At 32.4% G+C, this 20,917-nt stretch overlaps 1 protein-coding gene across 1 annotated transcript; it reads left to right on the top strand.

Moving 5' to 3' along the window:
* The first annotated feature begins 393 nt into the window (after positions 1–393).
* Positions 394–17,299, top strand: Ube3a (ubiquitin protein ligase E3A). Its single transcript, XM_088233417.1, has 15 exons — positions 394–599; positions 1,094–1,158; positions 1,820–1,956; positions 3,288–3,430; positions 3,881–3,975; positions 4,367–4,561; positions 4,922–5,046; positions 7,032–7,412; positions 8,003–8,318; positions 10,379–10,581; positions 11,870–12,051; positions 13,668–13,836; positions 14,986–15,153; positions 15,339–15,494; positions 16,706–17,299. The coding sequence occupies exons 1-15, from the start codon at positions 565–567 to the stop codon at positions 17,042–17,044; spliced, it is 2,709 nt and encodes a 902-aa protein (XP_088089543.1). The 5' UTR covers positions 394–564; the 3' UTR covers positions 17,045–17,299.
* Positions 17,300–20,917: the final 3,618 nt, after the last annotated feature.

Raw genomic sequence — 20,917 nt, 5'->3', positions numbered from 1 at the left:
TATTAACGGTATTAGGCCGTTTTTCCAAACACAATTTTTTAACTTAAATTCCAAATAAATATTATTTTTCACTCACGAAAAATCTAAAGGGTATAGTTGTTGGTCGTATTATCGTAAACCGATGGATGTTAAATTTTGTCTCAGAGTAGTCTTTTCCGTGAACCGGAGGAACGCTTTGAAACTTTTGTATAAAATATCATATAAATTTATTCAACGTGGAACCCAGGTCAAAAGAATAAGTGCTTATTAGATTAAATTAAAAATCTATATAAATTATCCTACTTATTTTGCTTTCTGTTTCGGAAATAGAAGTAAGTACTTTCAATTTTTATAATGCTTAATTTTTTTATCACTGTTGATCACCTTCTGAAGTCGCTATCTATGATTTATATTAATTTAATATATTTCTACAAATTTCTATGGTCATGGAAAACTCGTGTGATTTTTGATAGAAATCGTTTGTTGTTATTTCATATTGTATGATTTTAATGTTATTATCTTTAACAATAATTTATTTTATGTGTATGTGAACGGTAATTAAGATTTTAAACTTAAGTCTTGTCAATGAGCTCAAAGGACGAGTCAGAGGAAGCTTCGAGGTGAGTATCCAAAGTAAATGAACAAAATACGTCCTTTGTCTCTCGTTTATCCGTGATCAATGATTTGCAAAAATACTTAATAAACAGCGTTTTACTTCCCTGTTTAAAATAAAATAAGTTCTGTTAGTTGTTTTTAAGTATTTCGGCTGCTTTGAGGTTAGGTTATTTAGGAGAAAACAGTCGCATCATCCAAACTTGTCAAATCTTATCTAAAATGTAAATATTTTTTATTGTTGATCTTATTCTGACTATAAGTAATTTCTCACTAAAGAATTTTTTAAACATTCTGCAATATTTGTAGATTCTTAAGATATTTATTTCTGTTTTCATACAGACCGTCCTAATATCAGTTTGTGACATAATTGACAGATCTGTTTTTTGTTCTCGCATTATATTATTAATAATTAACAGTTTATGAAATGTTAATTGCTTCAATAAATTTTGTTATTGATTTACGTTGTATTATTATTTAAAACTTAAAAATTTTTTTTTAGGGGAAGCAAAGAAGCGAGTCCTACTATTGAAACTCAGACTGAGATTATAACTGAATCCGAGCCAGGTACGTTACATGTATATATATTCATATATATATTCAAATATATTCATCATTAATGTACCGTAGAACAAAATGGATTAAGTAATTTATAATATTCAGCGCTCCAGGCTCATCCTATAAGATGCCTGTATTTTATGATGATGCGACTTGTATATTCAAATAAAGACCTGGGGTGGTATTCTGGATCTTCTTTACCCCGTGATTAATTTGAAGAATTTTATTTTTTAGTGCGTCGACACTTAGCTTCGTATAATGGCTACACTGATGATTGAATGTCAAATGATATATAAAACTGCTTCAAAAACGTAAATAAAAATAATACGGTTTAATCAATTCAACCTAATAAAGTGTTTTGGTAATGCTAAAGGTCGCAATGTTCTAAATGAAAATCATCATGTTTGATTTTTTTTTTCATCATACTTTTTGACGTTTTATCATCAGTGTGGCCAATATATAAAGCAAAAATTAGCCACATGGAAAAAATAAATATCCCCAACTCAACCACTCTCTAGAGGATAGAGAAGATTCATAATTGCACCCTGGATTATTTTGGTGTAAAATAAGACTGTTTTTAAATCAGTCAAATTATTAATTGTTTGTCCCTTCTCTTTCTAACCTTTTACATTATGATTATTTAACAAAGGTTTCTAAATTTATTTTATAGTATCGCAAGGCAGCGTTGAACAAGACGGCATGAAACGAGCAGCAGTTAGGAAACTTATTGAGCGATATTTCTATCAGCTGACTGATGGTTGTGGAAACCCCAACTGTAATAACGAGAATTGTGCTTCTAGTGGAGGGGTGAGCAGATACCGCATTGAAATTTGTAGATATTCATGGCCTTCCTCGCACTGGTAGCATCTTTCAAGGTTGTTACACAGTGTCTTATTAGAGCCTCACGCTTAAATTTCTGACGGCATTGTAGTGTCCATCATCCGGGCTAGTGTTGGATCTCGATATCAGCCCTGATAATGCAAACTTCAATCCAGTTTGAAATGTTGACAAATAATGGTACTGACGCACTGCATAACAACACAGAAAAACAACTAGCAGTACGATTCTGAACGCTCTTGTGAGTGTAGAAAAAGCATTGCTAGCACGTAATTTACGTACTAATTACATGCTAGCAATGCTTTCTCTACCTACGCCAGACCGTTCAGAATTCCAGCCTAGGGAACATAAAATTTGTAATTATCTATTTTATTTATTTTTTATCAGAATATTTATTGTACACCCACAATATTTTAGATAACAAAGAAGTGAAAGCTATTTTTTACAATATTAAGTTTTGGCTTATTTGCTTTAAACCATCTAGAATGATCTAATAGAACCATCTAAATTAAACTAAAATATATACACAGATTAGTACTTGGGTCCTAATAGGGTCGGGTGCAAGGGGCAAGGCAATGTGTGGTGGAGGGGGTGGGGTTTTCCTAATTATGGAGAATATTGATAGCAGGGGTGAAGAATTTTGGAATATAATATTATTAATCAAAGTTTTCTCTGAGTTAAAATTTTCTTATATTTCAATATTTTCTAAATTATTAATTATAATACATTTATTTATGACAGAATGTAAAAGTTTAATTTTATGGGAATGAAAAGAATCCCCACACCACACATTGCCTTGCCCCTTCCACCCGACCCTATCAGGACCTAGGTACTAACCAGGTATTTTAGTTTACTTTATATTTACACCCGATGACGAGTAATTCAGAATACCTGAAACTAGTTGTGTTATATTAAACTCTTATGTGCTAAAAATTACAAAGCGTTTCATTTGAAATAAATTCAAAATGTTTTTCCACAAAGTAAATGCTGAAACAATAAATAATATGACTTTATTCTTACTAAACATGCGTCAACTCCCTGTCACAATTTAGTAAAATGTCAAAATTAGATACTTAAACTAAAAGGTCAATTACACTGCACCGACTTAGAATTTAGTTTGAGACAATAGTATACCTATCTATGTATGAAAAAAATCAATGCTTATTCTTGCGTATGGACTATTTTTTTATTGAAATTCTGATAACTTTCAACTGTGAAATTCTCATAACTTTCGACTGTAAAGTGACAGTTAGCCCACTGCGATTGTTTTTTGAGTACTTATTTTTAAATTAATATTCTAGAAAGGGAAGTTGACTCCCGATGAGGCAGCAGTTCGGGCCTTTCAGCTGTTTGCCAAAGAAGCTCGGCTGTGTGAGACTTCTCCACATAAAGTTCCCCGAACCAGCTCACACACACCATGTTCACAGGATTCAGTCTTTCCCAGGTATATTTATATATTCCTTTACAAAATGTTTAGGTCGTCTGTTTAAATAGCTGCGCAGACTTCACTTTCTCTTTTTTTTCATCTCTTTACCTCCTATGCCAACACCATCACAATATCTCTTCCTGCATTAACCTTATTCTAGTACTAACCCTTCTTTTATTTATTTTTGTACATATTTATAAATATCATTATACTAAAATCGCACATTAAAAAAAACTACAACTTAAACCAAACCTTGGTCTCCTTCAACCTTTGCCCCTAACTCCGCATGTTCTCAGCCACCTTCCAACTTGCAACTTGTAGAAGCTGTGCTGCATCTTTATATTGTCCTTCCACCTCAGCCTAGGTCTTTCAATCCTTCTCTTTAAAAAAATATCTATACTTAAGTATACCCATATCTCCGACTATCATGTTCATTTGAAAATAAAATGGCTTAATGGTTTGTTGTAGTAACAGCAAAGATGGTCCTTCAAATATTGTCAATGTAAGCGGTTCCAGCAAAGATGATACACCTAGCAATTATGGTGCAAGTTCCTCCACTTCAGGTGAGATATAACAAGATATCTTTGTATGAATTATTTTTAAAAATGTCCTAACCTCAGAGTATTAATTCGGTATAGAAGCCCTTTAGCTCTGTTGCATAGAACAAAAGCATTCCAAATTTTTGGTTTTTAGTTAAACAACAAACGTGTAAAGGACGGTTTCGGTTTGCGTTTACAATTCTCGACCTGAGTACCTACGGCCCGTTGTATTGCTGTAAACTGTAGCTAACTTTGTGGTTGATAATCATAGAGTGGTTTTTGTTCGTATGGTCGACTATTAGTCAGTGGCGTATTATTACTCTAAAGTCCTGCTCTTTATCGACACTGTTCATTTGGTTTATACAGAAAATGCATTTGTAAAATTGATAAACATGATTTTTTTCTATATTTTCAGATGTTCTTAATGAAAATAGTCCTAAAATTCTAACGGAAGAGCGAATGAAGGATTTGTGTAGCCAGTGGGATACTGCACCTTATCTCTTGACGCGAGCCTTACGTGATGCTTTTAGTAAACGTTCCTGCCTTACTCGGTGTTTTCCTGCCAAAAAAATGAATGTCGCTGAAGTTGAAGAAGAAATAAAACCTCCAGGTAAACAAATATTTTAATAACCAGTAGAAAATGTGTTTTGTCTATAGACTGTATCTTGATTCCTTCTTAGTTTTTGCATGTTTGATTTATATGTCAAGCTGATTTTTGAATGAAGGAAGATCATGATTGTTATTTATTAACTGTCTTATTTCTATTAGACAGTTCTGAGCATAATTTTTCAAGTAATTATTAATTACAGGGATGTTAAAATTATTCACTTTTCAAACCCTATTTCTGTTGAGTTGTCATGGTGATCATTTCACGATCAGAAATCAAAAGTGAAACAATCACACGTAATATTAATAAAATATTGACAAAGCTTCTGAATATTGATAGTCATAAATTTTCATTTTATTGCAGAGCATTCAGGGGGGAAAGAAGCATGGAGAGCAAAAGAAAAAGATCCCGATAAAGATGAAGACACAATTGCAGAACCATCGTTAGACATGGCCTCTTGTAGAAGAGCCTTTGAGTATTTAAAAGAAGTGAGTAGATAAATGCTTTTGAACTCATGTACACATATTCATCTGATAGATAGAATCGGGTTGTGGTCCTGTGGCTAGTGTCTCGGACTCAAGGACCAAAGGTCCGTGGTTCGAATCCCACTAAACCCCAACTCGATTCCATTTTCTAATAGTGAGTTATTTACAACTCGTTGAAAATGGCTCTCAAAATTAAATATTTGGGTAAATCAAAAGAACGCAAATATTTCTTTTAAAAAAAAAAAAAAAAGAAAAAGATCAAAACAATGTCCCAATTTTATGAAAAAAAAACTTATCTTAAAACTGTATACAGTAAAACCCTTTTTTACGTTTTTCAAGGGAGCAACAATAAAATTGTAGAACTGAAAACACCAAAGTAAGGAACTGAAAAATATATGGAAGAAATAGAATTACATAAAAATAAAATTATTGTACTAGACTATAATCTAAATATACTCTCAGACAAATTGTAAAAATCGTCATAATTGGGGATTCTAAATATTTTTTACCGATTTTTAATGATTTCATTAAAAATATTTTGTATTTTTTAATCAATATTTTAATGCATTTTATTTATTAGATTTTAAAAAAACATGCGTAAATAATTTTATGTACTTAAATTAAAAAATACAAAAATAGAAATTTGAATTTGCCTAACAATGATTTTTTCCTTAAATGTTGGGAAATTTTATTTTTATTGTATACAGGACGTTTCGCCGTGTATATAGTTGAACTGTAAATAGGAGTGGCTCTGCAGCTGCTATTCCCGCTATCTCGGATGAGATAAACTTCTCAGGCTAGGTCGGCGGTGATATCCTCCAAAAGACGCAGGCGGCGGAGTCGAAGGCGGAGAGTTTGCCTGCCATGCAAGAGGTTCTTGCGCAATTCCCGACATGGTTGATGTGAAATATTGATTTAAAACAGTGTTTTAACACAAGATTATTTCATAGTCCCTAGACTGGCGCACCTGAAGCGTATAACTAATCCTTTTCCATCATGTAACAAAAATTATCAATATACGCTGCGATTGGTGTACCAATGCAGTACCCTATGCACCATTAGGTACGAAAAGGTAATTAAGTGAAGAAACATGCGTCAACCGCCTGTCACAATTTAGTAAAAAGGTCAATTACACTGCACCATCTTAGAATTTAGTTTGAAGCAATAATTTACTGGTTTTTTCTTTACCATAAATTTACTCTCCATTTTCACACGGCTCGGGGTCTTTTGACAGATCCAATGGGTTTTGAAAATTTTTCCATGTAAAACCGGGTTTTGAAAAACGTTAATTGGGGAAATATTTGAATGAGAATGTATGAAATAAAATGGGATCCGAACATTTTTGGCGTAAAAAGAAGGAAAACATTAAATTGAGAAACGTAAAAACGAGGTTTCACCGTATCTTATTTCCATTTTATGGCAGTAATAGAGTAATTGTAATAGTGAAATTATAAGTTCAGATCTCTTGATGTCTTATGATTAATAGTTCTGGATTTGATTTTCTATTGAATTCAATAACAATAATAATTTAATGTGTATACGGCAAAAACAGACCCAATAATACATTTTACAGGAGATTGAAAAGAAAACCTTAATTTGTGGGACACTGGGTTCATATATTTAATAAAATAGGTTTTCAATTGATGTAATATATTTTTTTACACAAAAGAACCAACAAAAACGTCGGTTTAGATTCGTAGATTTTTTTTCCTTCCGTGACCCCATATTTATTTCCCACAATTTACAAGACAGGGAGCCATGTTGTGTTACATTTGAATATTCAATTTTATTGAACTCATTTAGGAGGGAAAATGGCACTAAAAATTCAAAAATGGAAAAAATGCAATTGTTTTAGTCATGTACCCTTTAAATGTTATTCTCAATTCTTGATGTTCTGTGCTGTAAGGCATTAACCATGTGCGTGGTGCAAAAAACTATAAAGTTAACATTTAATTAGAATGTTTTATAATTCTGATATGTTGTTTTAGGTTCCAGCGTATGTATATAGTCCCACATTAATTACCACTTTGATAAAATTCTCGGAAAATATAACTTTTGAGATGTCGACGTTTCCCCGCCTCGAAGACCTCTCCAATTGCTTACTCATAATATTTGAAATCCCCGGAATCGGGTCGGGGGACTACCTGGAGTCAGCCCTGCCGGCCCTATGCGAGGCCTTGGCCAACTTGTCGACGCGGGGGCAGGCTAAGTTGGCGCGCCGCTGGGCCGACCACAGTAAGGATAACCTGCGCTACATGCTGGAGGCCCTGCAGCAGTTGATCACGATACGAGTCATGTCCACCACTTACGACAGAAGTTATTGTATTCAAGATGACCCGAGAGTGACGACAGCCACTAAATTAATGAAGGTAAAATTTTATTTTACATTAAATATAACGACTACATTCTGATTTGAAATTGATATTTTTGTTAGCGTTCTTATAATTAACTCAAATATTTCACTTCACTTAGTGGTCATTTTTAACGAGTAGTATAAAAGTCATTATTAGAAAATGGAAATCAAGTTGGGGTAGAGTGGGGTTCGAACCTCGGATCTCTGATTCGTGAGTCCGCAACACTAGCCATGGTACCATAATACTTTTACACTGAATGTCGGGAATGTTACATATTGCATCCTGGACACGGGTAATAAGTAAAAAAGTTCAACACATCTTTTGGATCCTAAATTCATGTTTTGAAATATTTTAATTGAAACCTTTATTTTACCACAATTTCTTCCAGTTCAAGGTTACGGGAGGCAAATTACTTGGTAAGCAAAAGGCCCAGATCACCAAATAAAAGTTAATGCTGGAAGGAATCATACAAAAAGCAGATCTTTTTCTTTATTTGTGTGTAATGCTACAACACCTGGGCCTCTGATAGAAATAATAATATAACAGATTTAAAAAATAATAATTGTAGCACTGAAATGAGATATTAATTTTAATATACCTTTCAGATCCTTTATTACGCCAACCTGTTGGCCGGTGTGATGGAGTCCAGCGACCTTCGCGAGGAGGAGATCACCGTCCCTGGTCAACTAGATGCCCTCGGCGATGCGCTGGATCACCTTAACCCTTATAGCTCCAAGCAGAGCAAGCAGGCCCAGTCGGACGACCCCCTTGCCACTGCTCTGGGTGTGGATGTGCTGGATGCCAGGAAGCCCTACATCCCCTTCGAGGAGTTCTACAACGAAACACTTAGTGATAATATAGAAATGGACAAAGATTTTGCTTACTATAAAACCGAATCACCGCAGTATTTGGATAAAAAAAGTATGTATTTTTGGAACTATCCTTGCCTTAATTTGAATTCAACGCAAGTCACTAAATCAATCACTTTATATGAGACATTGAAAATGTCATAAATCAGTTATTTTAAATGAAACCTTTCAGATTTTGTTTTTAAGGTTTTCTAGGTAGCAACAAAAAAAGTGTAAAACTGAGGAAAACACTAAAGTGAGGAAAAGAAAAATGCATTGAAAAAAAAAATAACATAAAAATATAATTATTGTACTAGACTATACTAAATATACTGCAGAAAAATTGTAAAAACGGTCATAATTAAGGATAATTAATATTAACCTATTATTTCATTCAAAATATTTTGTATTTTTTCAATCAATATGATGCGTTTTTTTAATTGAATTAAACAAAACATGTTTGAATAATTTTACGTAGGTACTTAACTTTGAAAACACGAAAATAAAAATTTGAATTTGCATAAAATGCATACAATGATTTTTTCCCTAATAAGGGAAATTTTATTTTTACGGTATCACTTTCTTAGTATGGCATCACAGAATTTCAACTGTCATTTATATCGCGGCAAAACTGTTTCATACTTTTATGATAACTGTTCTATCTTCTTTCCATATTATGTTTATACCTTCACATAATATTTCTATTGCCAAATTTTTTAACTTTCTGCATCGTAATTTATTGATGTAAAGACATTATTCTTCCTAAACCTGCGTCAACTGCATGTCACAATTTAGTAAAATGACAAAATAGACACTCAAACAAAATGGTCAATTACACTGCACCTACTTTGAATTTAGTTTGAGACAACAATTTTCACCTTTTTTATTTTTCTTGATTTTATTCACCATTTTGGGAAAATGCGGCGACACGCGACTTGGCGCCTTTAGACATGTCGAATGAGTTTTGAAAATTTTTCAACTTAAGACTAGGGTTATGAAAAATGTAAAAAACGTTCATTGGAGGAATATTTGAATGAGAATGTATGGAAAAAAATGGGACCTAAATATTTTGGCGTAAAAATCGGGAAAACATAAAATTTAGGAACGTAAAAACGAGGTTTTACTGTAATATGATTTTTAAATATTTTATCCAAACAAGTGTAAACTACTGTACTACTGAATTATGCTGTATTCCAAGGAAAATAATATACCTTCTTTGAAAAATGCGTTATATATCTTTTCAGTCAATAATTTCTTCATCTCTGTTGATTCTTCTTTATTAATATTGATAACTTCCAAGGAGATTGAATCCAGTTCTTGTCTACAAAAATTTATATAAACTTCATAATATTGTTGAACAATTTCTTCGTTCAAATGACATATATAAAAAAATCATAATCTCAAAATCAAATTAAGGTGACGCCGTGCTCTATTAGTGAACATATTGTGTCAACAGTATCTCGATAAAATAAATAGCATCTTGTGCAGTGGAATCTCTATTTTTGTCATTAATCTGTTCCTGGGGGTCTAACGGATACAGAATATGATGAATATAGAAACAATTTTTTTCCACAAGAAATAACTAAAATTCAATTAATCTGTTTCTAACTTCTAAAATGGTACCAAAAAAAATGTTGCTTAAACTTTAACTTTATTGTACTAAAAAGATATACATATTGGTAAAAGTGGAAGAAGAGGAAGTATAATGTTAAAAACTAGAGTTGTATCAATTATAAGAAAATAAATTCAATTAGGGCCTGTTTAGATTTGGTGTTCCTCTGTGGTTAGGTTCCAGTTTATCTAATACATGTTTTGGTTTATATGTGAAGCTACCCAAGGCTATAATAAGGCTATACAAGGCAGTGAAATAGGCTCTCTTATTCTTTCCTGCACGGGCCTCGCTTGCTTAGCTCCCGAAATAACAGTTGAGTTCAGCGGTTCCCATCTTTCATTTCCGTCCACAGCTGCAATAATATAAGAAGAAACCTATTCAAATTTGGTCCTTCAAGCCGGACTTAAAAAAATTGGATAAAAATCACTAAAATTTTTTGATTACAAAGGATTCTATAAATAAACCTTGTATTGTTGGTAGTGTTGCTACAGTGTATCAATATTGTAAAATTTATTTTACAGCAAAAAATTTTTCATTCATGCGGCATTCCTTCATCCTGACTCCGGCCACCAAGTCCCTAGGACTGTACTATGATAACCGAATCAGAATGTATTCGGAGAGAAGAGTTTCCCTCTTTCATGCTGTAGTAGGAGCGTCTCCTCCCATGCCTTACCTTCGTCTCAAAGTAAGGCGACAACACCTCATAGATGATGCTCTTATAGAGGTAGGTTTATTTTAACTAATGTTAGTAACATACTTTGAAGTAGCTTTAAATGTTAACGGTGATGAAATTAAGCAAATAGAATGATTGAATGGATTTTAAATGAGTTAATTTGTTTAAGTTAGGTTAGATTCAAATCTATTATGATGTTGAAGCAATTCAGTTGTTTTCATTCAGAGTGAAGTTGGAGCAATTCTACAGTTTACATTAAAAATATTTCCAAATATAATTTAAATTTGAAAGTCCTGCTGTATTGAAAGCATGCAATCTGTCAGCAGGTTCTTGTATATTTTTTTTTACACAAGATACTTAACCTACATTAATAATTTTAATGAATGAATTTAATTGAACATATTTTATTTAATGGATTATTAATATACATATATTTTTTTACTATCAACCGCAATTTGATAATACTTCTCACTTCTGTAATCAAGAGGAAACACGGTGGCTGAGAATTTTGATGAATAGGTATTTGAGCATTATTTAGGCGGCCTCCGTGGTGTAGTGGTCAAGACGCTTGACTCACGCACGGAAGGTTCCGGGTTCGATTCCCGGTTAGAACACAAAAATTAAATTGTGATTTTCCTCAAGCCTGGGTGTTCTGTGATGTGATTCACCACTGTTATTGGGCTCCTGGCCTGTTGTGGTGCAAAATAAAATAAAAATAAATAAAAAAAAATTGTATCGCTCTCTCGCAAATGCCTCCCCGATACTGCCCGATAAAGACAACTGCACGCCGGACAGATTACGTCTAACTAAAATTTACAAAATAAACATTTTGTTGTCCTTTTTTTCCACACCCAAAAAATGAACCGATTTGGTTGTTTTTTTTTTTTAGAAAGTATCAGAATATTTTTTTTGTCTCAGTACGTTATGCGTTTTTCAAAAGTAGTTATATTTGTATACCGTATGTCTGAAAACAGCAGATAAAACAAATTTTTTGGATGGTCCTAGTTCCCAAAACAAACAATTTATCAAAAAAACTAAATGATGGTTTGGTAACGTCTTATCGTTGTATTGCTGTGCCCTTTTGCCATATTACTATAATATTTAGGAACAGTTAGCCCATCTGTTATTGTAAGAGTTTACCAGTTTGTGTTTATTTTTAAATCAGCGGCCTTCTTCTGTAACTAATTTGTTTCGTAAATTCATTTGTATTGTATTAGAGGGAACGAGAGTGAAATGCATTTTTATTGCGTTAGAGTGAGATGGATATGTGACAAACGAATGAACTTACGAAATGAAATTGTGACCGAATGTGGTAAGATGGAATTTAATGTAATTTCAGTTGGAGATGGTGGCCATGGAGCGAGTTTTGGACCTAAAGAAGCAGTTGGTTGTCGAGTTTGAGGGTGAGCAAGGTGTGGATGAAGGTGGAGTCAGCAAAGAGTTCTTTCAGCTCATTGTAGAGGAAATCTTCAACCCAGACTACGGCATGTTCACTCATCAGCCTGACACGCACACCGTTTGGTGAGTAATATAATTATTGTTTATTTGTCATAACCAGAAACTAGCAGAGGAGCATATTACAACAGAGATGGAGAACATTTTGGAAAATGGAATATGGAAGCCTTGGTATTTTTAGTATTGCATTTGGAGAAATATTGATGTTCAAATGTAGATAGAACGGTACATAGTGTGTAAAGTGGCCACTTTAACCAGCCAATGACAGATCATAAGCACTGTAAATGCTTGGACTTCGTATTCCTTTACCTAAAATAAATGTTCTCCATTTCTGTTGCAATATCACCCGGCTTCAAACTACATTATTTCTATTAAGCCAATTGCATAGGCATACACATTCTGGCAAAAGGATTCATGTCGATAGACGTTTTTTTATTTTTAAATAGAAATATTAGCGTTCTTATAATTTACCTAAATATTTCAATTTTGGTGGCCATTTTCAACGAGTTGTAAATAACTCACTATTAGAAAATGGAAATCAAGTTGGGGTAGAGTGGGGTTCGACCCTTGGACCTCTAATCCATGAGTCCGCAACACTAGCCACGGGACCACAACCCGATTCAATTCATTTAATTGTGTGGCAAAAATAAAATACTTTGAACATCCCATGTTCTTCCAAATCAACCAATGATTGTGTTGTGATGGATTTCCGGTTTACAGTAAGCCAACTCACCAATCAGCAAATAAAAAGAACTTGTTACATAACAGGAAGAGTAATTTCAAAATCACAAAAATTTAAAAACCATAGCACTGATAAAACAATACAAAAAAAATATTTTTGGCTTAGGTTAACAAATAAAAAAAAATTAAAAAACCCCCGAACTTCCATATTCCCTGAATAACCAAATCAAGGGAATCAAGTTTGCAGTTCGAATCCTTTTGTTAGATTGTGTATTGCACGACAGGCGTCGTGGTGCAGTTGGTAAGACAGCCAATTGTGAGACTGGCGTTGCGGGTTCGATTCATGTTTATTTGTTCCTGCCATTGAAATTTGTGTAGCATAATTTCAGGAACCTTGACGTCACAACAACCAAGGCCAAACACGTTGCATTTTACTACGGACTCATTTTTATAGATTTTCTTTTTTACATTTATGTATGAAACATATCTCCTCAATATCCATATTGATTTTGAAAATACAATTAATTATTCTAAATCCATTTCATATATTTTTTATCGGTATTTGTAGTATGTGATATTTCCCTATTGTGGTTTAAAGCCTTTGACCTGATCACAATTGATATGTTAATCTAAATAACTCCCTAGGTGGTTAAATTCAGTCCTTGCTAGCAAAAGTTTGGACAAACTCAAAATATTGCTGGTAGAAGAGGTTTGAATACAGATTTAACGAGATTGAAATTACATGTTATTCAAACATCCTGTAATTTCAATCATAATAACGAAGATTATAGCAGATGTAATTTGTTTATAAATCAGATCAAGTTGTGATAAAAAAGAAAGAATAATTTTAATCTGTCGTCTATAGGATCTGAAATTGTCAATAAAGTCAATTAAGTAAAAAAGGAAAAAGATGGCCAAAGAAGATATAAGATGGCCCGATTATATAAAAATCTCAGATCTAGTATTCTCATTCTATGTATTTATAATGTTTTCCTTTTTAGGTTCAATCCTACTTCATTTGAGACAGAAGCGCAGTTCACGCTGATTGGAATAGTGTTGGGTCTTGCAATTTATAATAATATCATTCTGGCTGTCAATTTCCCTATGGTTGTGTATAGAAAGTTAATGGGCAAGAAAGGTTCATTTGAAGATTTAGCAGATTGGGATCCTGTAAGTAATTTACTAATATTTCTGAAAAATATTCACTCTCGGAAAACTAAAACGTTTAAATAAATCTATGACAAAAAGTAACTTATAATATTTTAATTTTTAAACATTTTTTTTTCACTTTTTCAAATAAATATTACAAATACAAAATTCTCTACATATCACACAAACAAACAAAAATTCCCACAAAGGCATGGCCTATGAGTTGGGTATACATTTTTTATTTTAATTCAACTAAAATTTAATAGAAGAATACGACGGATATCAAAAATTTCAAAAAGTGCTAATATTAAAATAAATGTTTGTTAATAGAAAAGAAAAAAAAAGTAAATACAATACATTAACTCTCCCTTCCCAGTGATGTGTAGCCAGTACGCGTTGTGTCTAATAAGTTTTATTTCTCTGTAAATTTAATAAATACTGGGTTATGATTGTCGGTATACCTTCATTATACATTTATGTATCTATTAAAATAATTTCTTATTAAATTATAAGTACTTACTGGGCATAGAAAAAGCATTTTATCAGAAATATGAGATATATCACCTATACAATCAAAAGCTTACCGATGTGTCACATTGTCACGGCGATTTAGTAAATGAGTACCAAATATATGATTATCTCAAACACTCTTTACATCTCACTCTTGATGCAAGTGAGAGAGACAATTTCACGCATGACAAAGGCAGCCTGTACCACTGGCCACAAAACGCCAGTTGCTCTCAGTCGCTCTCGGAGTTTTGCTCACAGGGGTCTGTTCACGCTGTGAGCGTCAGCAAATGGTTGTTTTCATGTTTTTAGCGATTATATTTAAAATATCACTTTTGACTTTAAATATGTCTAGTTAATTAAAGCAATTGCCTATGAATGTTCCATTTTTCAGATTGTAAATCCCTCATTTTTGTATGTGTATTGACTGCACAGCACCGGAATGTGCGGATTTTTTTAGCAAGGAAAGGGTTAAAGAATGAAGCTATTAAAATATTTTTTTATAAAACCCATAATTTAAAAAAAAACCTTAATAAATTTCAATAAATAATGAAAAATCAGTGTCCTTGAGCGTGTCTTAATTTACAATATGGAATTTCTAGTACATTATTCATTCTTTGGCCTAAATGTATTGAAATGAGAGTCTTGATTTACAATTTTTAGGTTCTCTACAGTGGTTTAAAAACCATGTTGGATTACACTGGTGATGACATGCAGGATGTATTTATTCAAACCTTTAGGATATGTTATCAAGATGTCTTCGGCAATAATATTTTCCACGAATTGAAAGAGAATGGCGACCAGATATGTGTTGCACAGAAAGACAAGCAGGTTTGTAAAATACATTTTTAATTAAAATAGTTAGTGATGTACATTAGAATGGAATAGTAATGTATTGAAGTAAAAATTACTGTTGCCTCGAAAATTCTCACATTTAAACGCATACTTTTCTGTATTTAATAAAAATAGTAAATAAGAAGACTTTGATATCTGATTATTGCATGTTTTCCTTACAGGAATTTGTAGATCTGTATGCTGATTTTTTGCTTAACAAATCAGTAGAGTGCCAATTCAAGGCCTTCCGAAGAGGTTTCATTATGGTTACAGGAGAGAGTCCTCTATCCCTACTCTTCAGGCCTGAAGAGATAGAGCAGCTTGTGTGCGGTAGCAAGGTATGATTCTTTCACCTTTTCGTGGATTCTGCCAAAAGTTTATCTTTTCAAAATTCATTTTAAAAATCATTTGACAAATCATGAATATGTTGTACATTACAGGACTGAACAATTGTGCATTAAAATAAAATTAAAATAGTAAAACCCTTAAATTACTATTTTCAAGGGACTGACAAAAAAATAATGTACCTTAATGGAGAGAAAATGTAAATGGAGTGTAGTGATCAAAATTTATTCAGCAAACTATATTATTAATAAATGTTCATAAAACACAATGTACAGTTGGTAAAATTACAACAAAAAAACACAAAAATGGCGGGAATAATTTTGTCTCTCTATCATTATACCAACAAGTTGGTATAATGATAGAGAATAGAGACTAACTTCAGACTCTTGAGTTGTCAAAAACACGAAAATGGCGCTAATAAATGTCTGCAAAACACAACAAACTGTTATAAAATTACGACTAAAATTAAAAATTTCTCCTGCAAAAAAGTTGGTATAATGATAGAAACTTTTGAGCTGTCAGTTTTCAGTGCGGATTGCAAATTACTCCGATATAAATTGCGGGAAAAAAAAAAACGTAAAACTGGGTTTAAAATGTACTAAAAAATTCAAATTTTAATGGGACTTTAAAAATTATATGTAAATCATGGAAATACGCAAATTGCGGGGACGTCATTTCTGGATTTGACTGTATGCTTAACGGTACATTCTACAAATGTAATTAACAAAAGCTATTGAATGAAACGTTTCCATTAATTATTCCCTTTCCACACCCAATGGTGCATAGGACATTGCATTGGTACACCGACCGCAGTGTATCTTCTCATTTTTCTTTTATGAATGTAAGATGATCAGTCTTACACTTCAGGTGCCAGTCCAGGGACTATGAAATATTCTAATGTACACCTTTTTAAATAAAAATTTCATGTCAATCATGTCGCTGACAATGTGCTGACGATTTGACCACAGGGGAGAAAGATACCTTTAACATAAAATAAAATATATCTTTCAATCTATGAATTTATAATCAGGTGTCCTAATTTTTTATTGATTTCCGTCACCTGTTTTTCAATTGTATCCTATGAAGTGTTTTATATTGGTTCTTTTAAATAAAAATTCCAGAAAAACTGGTTTAAATTTAGGAACTGAATTAAAGTTTGAACTATATGTTCTTTCTCATAATTGTGTTTCTTGTTGCTTTTCAGAACTTTGACTTTAACGAGCTGCAGGTAGCAACCGAATACGACGGCGGTTACACGGCAGATTCTCAGATTATCAAGGATTTTTGGTCAATAGTTCACGAGTTCACATTGGAAGACAAGAGAAAGCTGCTCCAGTTTGCCACGGGATCTGATCGAGTCCCGGTCGGAGGACTTATTAGACTTAAACTTATCATTGCTAGAAATGGTTCAGATTCAGATCGACTACCGACAGCTCATACCTGCTTCAATGTTCTCCTACTTCCGGAATACGAAACTAAAGAAAAACTAAATGATAGACTGTTAAAAGCCATTAATTATGCCAAAGGATTTGGTATGTTATAAGTAACAAGTACGCAAATGATGTCTAACTTAAATGTATTTAATATCAAATTGGCACTTTGTGAAAAATGATCAAAGGGTTTGTTTTTAAAAAGATGTTTAAAGGGCAACTCCTTGAGCTAAAAGCCTTTAGTATGAGTGCATAACCTTATGCGATTTCAACACCAGAAGGTTGAATGCTGTTATTAACTTTAATGCGATGATTATTTGTGCTACCCAAATAAAGAGATATTAAAATTCCATCGACGCTACAGAAAATTTAATTAAAAAAATCTTATTGGCAAGGAATGTTGGAGAATATCGTAGATCGTTTTATTTTTGCCTTGAATGTATTACACCTACATTATTTTTCATGTGTTGAAAAGTTTGTTACGAGTCATTAGTGGATGAATTCCATAGGCCATTTTGTCTTTATCCAGTCATACCTCCCCCGTTCCTCTCGTTATTGTTTATTGTGATCCCAAATAATGTGAATGTATCAAATAGTTATGATGTGAGACAGACGGAATTCTATCACAAAGAAACGGAACAGTCAGTTAGAGTAAAAGTACTTAAACACGGTGCCTGCAATTCTGTAAGTCAGTATGACCTTCGCGGGAAGGTCTTAAAAAATGAATAGTGTAATTTTTTACAATGTGTATTATGAATTTGGTGCTTGGTTAGTCAGATTCGTCAATGCCGAGATCTCTATTTAGGATTGCGTTTTATCATTAAAGAGAAAGCAATATTTTATACATTAATAACATTTTAAGCTTAAGGTAGATAAATTTTGTAATAAATACATAGTCAATACATTTGATGACATTTTTTAAAGTTTCTCTGACGACCAAATTGGATGATTGGATTATTGTTAGCTGTTAATTTACACTCACGTAATTTGTACCATCAACCACAAACAATTGTTAAGTTTAAATTATTGACTGGGAATTTATTTATTTTCACAAGTACCACACTATTGGCTTTAATTTGACATACGATAAAATACAATGTTTCAATATGCACGCTTATTTCATATTTCTACTGCTTGAAATACAATTATAAATATATGAAGAGCTATATTCAATTTACCAGCAAAAAATATTGTATTTAAAATGAGCAGCTTAGCTGGTGTGCTTGAATCTTGAGATTTATTTTTGTAGTTGGATTATTTTTATTCATGTCTAGTCCATTCTCGAAGATTTTCATGTTGCAGGTAGGAGACCAATAATTCTTCTGACAGTTTATTTAAATGATCAATTATCATTGCTCAGGAAGTGTTTGTGGGATAGTTTAAATTAAAAAGTTTTTTCACTCCAGTGATAGTAAATTATCTTTTATTAAATCTCTATCATTGTCATCTGTCTCTCATCTTTCTAAAAGTGTTGTCCGAAAGTTTATAAGCTTTACTCATAGGAAAGTTGTTTTAATTTTTTAAAAATTGATTGTTATTAATATATTTTTCATAATAAACTTTATAAATACGAAAAATAAATAAAAATATTATAATTTTTTAGATAAAACTTTTCACAAATTTACAAGACGATGGACATGTGTTTTTACCCCTATTATTTAAATATTGTAAATAATAAGTTGATTTTCTCATTCAACAGAAATAACATAAGCTTATTGTATGTATGATATACATAAATATATATATGTATATATATTTTGTTTTCCAAAATCTAGAGTACTTTTGTATTGTAAGTTAAGAAATTACATTTGTTAAAATGTATGTTGAAATTCACAGTCGATCATCGCTTTAATTTTTAATTTTGATTTGTAGCCTATTTGCAAATGTAAAAAAATATATTTATGAAATAATTCTTCTAGTTTTATTTATTATCAATGATTAAGACAAATCGCCGCTTTAGTTAGTTTTTGTCCAACATACCATTTTAAAGAAATTGAGTTAAGTGTACAGGAGTTTGGAGAAAGCCTTTATTTATAAAATTCAAATGAAAAATATATATTTTTAAAATCGTTTGAGGAGTTTTTTTTAAACAAAATTTGTCTTAATTTGTGGTCATTATTTATGCATGTTCCGCAAAAAAATGTTAAAGCTCTGTTTCTGCAGATTTGTGTTTTGGTCTGTTGAATAAAAACAAACTGAAGCGACAATATGTTAATAAATATTTGCTTGATTTCAGTTGGCATCATTAGTTTGTTTTTCTTGTTGAAATAAGTAGAATTTCATAATTTAATTTGATGTAATTGATGATGTTTTAAGACGACACATTAAAATGTAATAAAATAAATAACACACTGCCAAAAAAAAAATGTCTTAAAGACTGTGCTTAATTGTGCTGTGAAAATTCACTGCAAATGGTCTGCAAAAATCATTGTGTTCTAAATTTGTTGCAACAGAGAGGGAAAACATTTTTGAGAAGGGAATATGGAAGTCGTATGGCTTCCACCACATTACAACGTAATTCTACCTTTTCTGCGCGGCAGAACAATGTCATTCACAAACAAATAAAAACTCCAGAATGTCATTCACAAACAAATAAAAACACTATACAATTTACATTTTCATCAAGTTGGAATATTTTAAGCTGTGGAATAATCGGCGGAGTGAAAATTGTATGACTGTATACAAAGGAATCTTTTGAAAGTGACCTTTCTCCACTTAACCTTACTTAGAAACAGCGAATTGGTGTTGTTTTCCTTTTACGGTATCTCAAAACAGTCGGATTTTCCACTCCGCATTTTTCAGAATTTACATTCTATTATTATCAATGATTATGAATGAAAACCAAATGATCAATTACCTACTTAAATCACTACCAAAATTTTTATTTCTTTAAAAGGCAGTTGTGCCCATGTGTCCATAAACAAATAAAGGGAACTGGAAAAAGAATAATGAAAAATAGGTTTTTCTTTGCTAGCTGAAACTTCTTATTTTTAAAAATTCAATTTATAATATGTACATTTTGTTAGTTTTTAATATTCCATTCTATTGAATTCATTCAGAAGAAAATATGACATTTATGTCTCGGAAATTAAAAAATGCAATGACCCTATTTTCGCCATGTAGGAAAAACTTGTAGGAGTGACTTGTCTTGTATTAGAGACGGGCGTTTCGGTTATTTAAAAAGAGTAGCAGTAATGATGATGTACGAAGCCTATGTCAAAAGTAAATTGAGTTACATGATCGCCTTCTGGGGAACTGGTAACAAGACAGACATAACAAGAATACAAAGACAACAAAATAAAATTCTTAAACTAACATACAACCTACCCTACCTGACCTCTACGACTGAACTGTACAAAAAAACACACCAGTTTGACATAAACTACTTGACTAAAATTGAGACCTTAAAAATTGTGCACAAAATAACACTGGGAAACATACAAGACGACGACATAATATTAGTCAAAAATGCTGACATACACAAACATAACACCAGACAACAACAACACTATCATATTGAAAAAGCGAAGACAAACACAGGACAGTCAAAAATACTACATAATGGACTTAAACACTACAACGACTTACCTTACTACTTGAAAACTTTTACTGGAGACAAATTTAAAATCAATCTGAAAAAGCACATGATGACTAAACTAACTAGACTAGACGAGACATAAAATGACTAGACAATATTAAATTTCTAATGTAACCCTAACGGGTTTTTTAAAATTGTAAATAAATAAATTTAAAAAAAAATAGTTAGCGATTTACAAATTAATCTGTTATAGCCCCATTATAGCTGTTATAGCTCTTTGCGCTGCTCATGCTCATGCTTCTCGTGCTGCCGCCCTCTCGCCCGATGTTGCCGCCCTCTCGCCCGATGTTGCCCTCTCCGCCCACACACTGCTCTACTCGCGCAATTAATTGCGACGTTCCGCACTTGTCATTTGTCTTTCTATACAATGGACGATGAAACTGTGACA

The sequence above is a fragment of the Micrasema longulum genome, unplaced genomic scaffold, assembly GCF_059751315.1.
Source record: "Micrasema longulum isolate JH-2025_06_02 unplaced genomic scaffold, ASM5975131v1 h1tg001098l, whole genome shotgun sequence".
NCBI classification, from domain to species: Eukaryota; Metazoa; Arthropoda; class Insecta; order Trichoptera; family Brachycentridae; genus Micrasema; species Micrasema longulum.
This window is presented reverse-complemented; position numbering and strand designations above follow the sequence as displayed.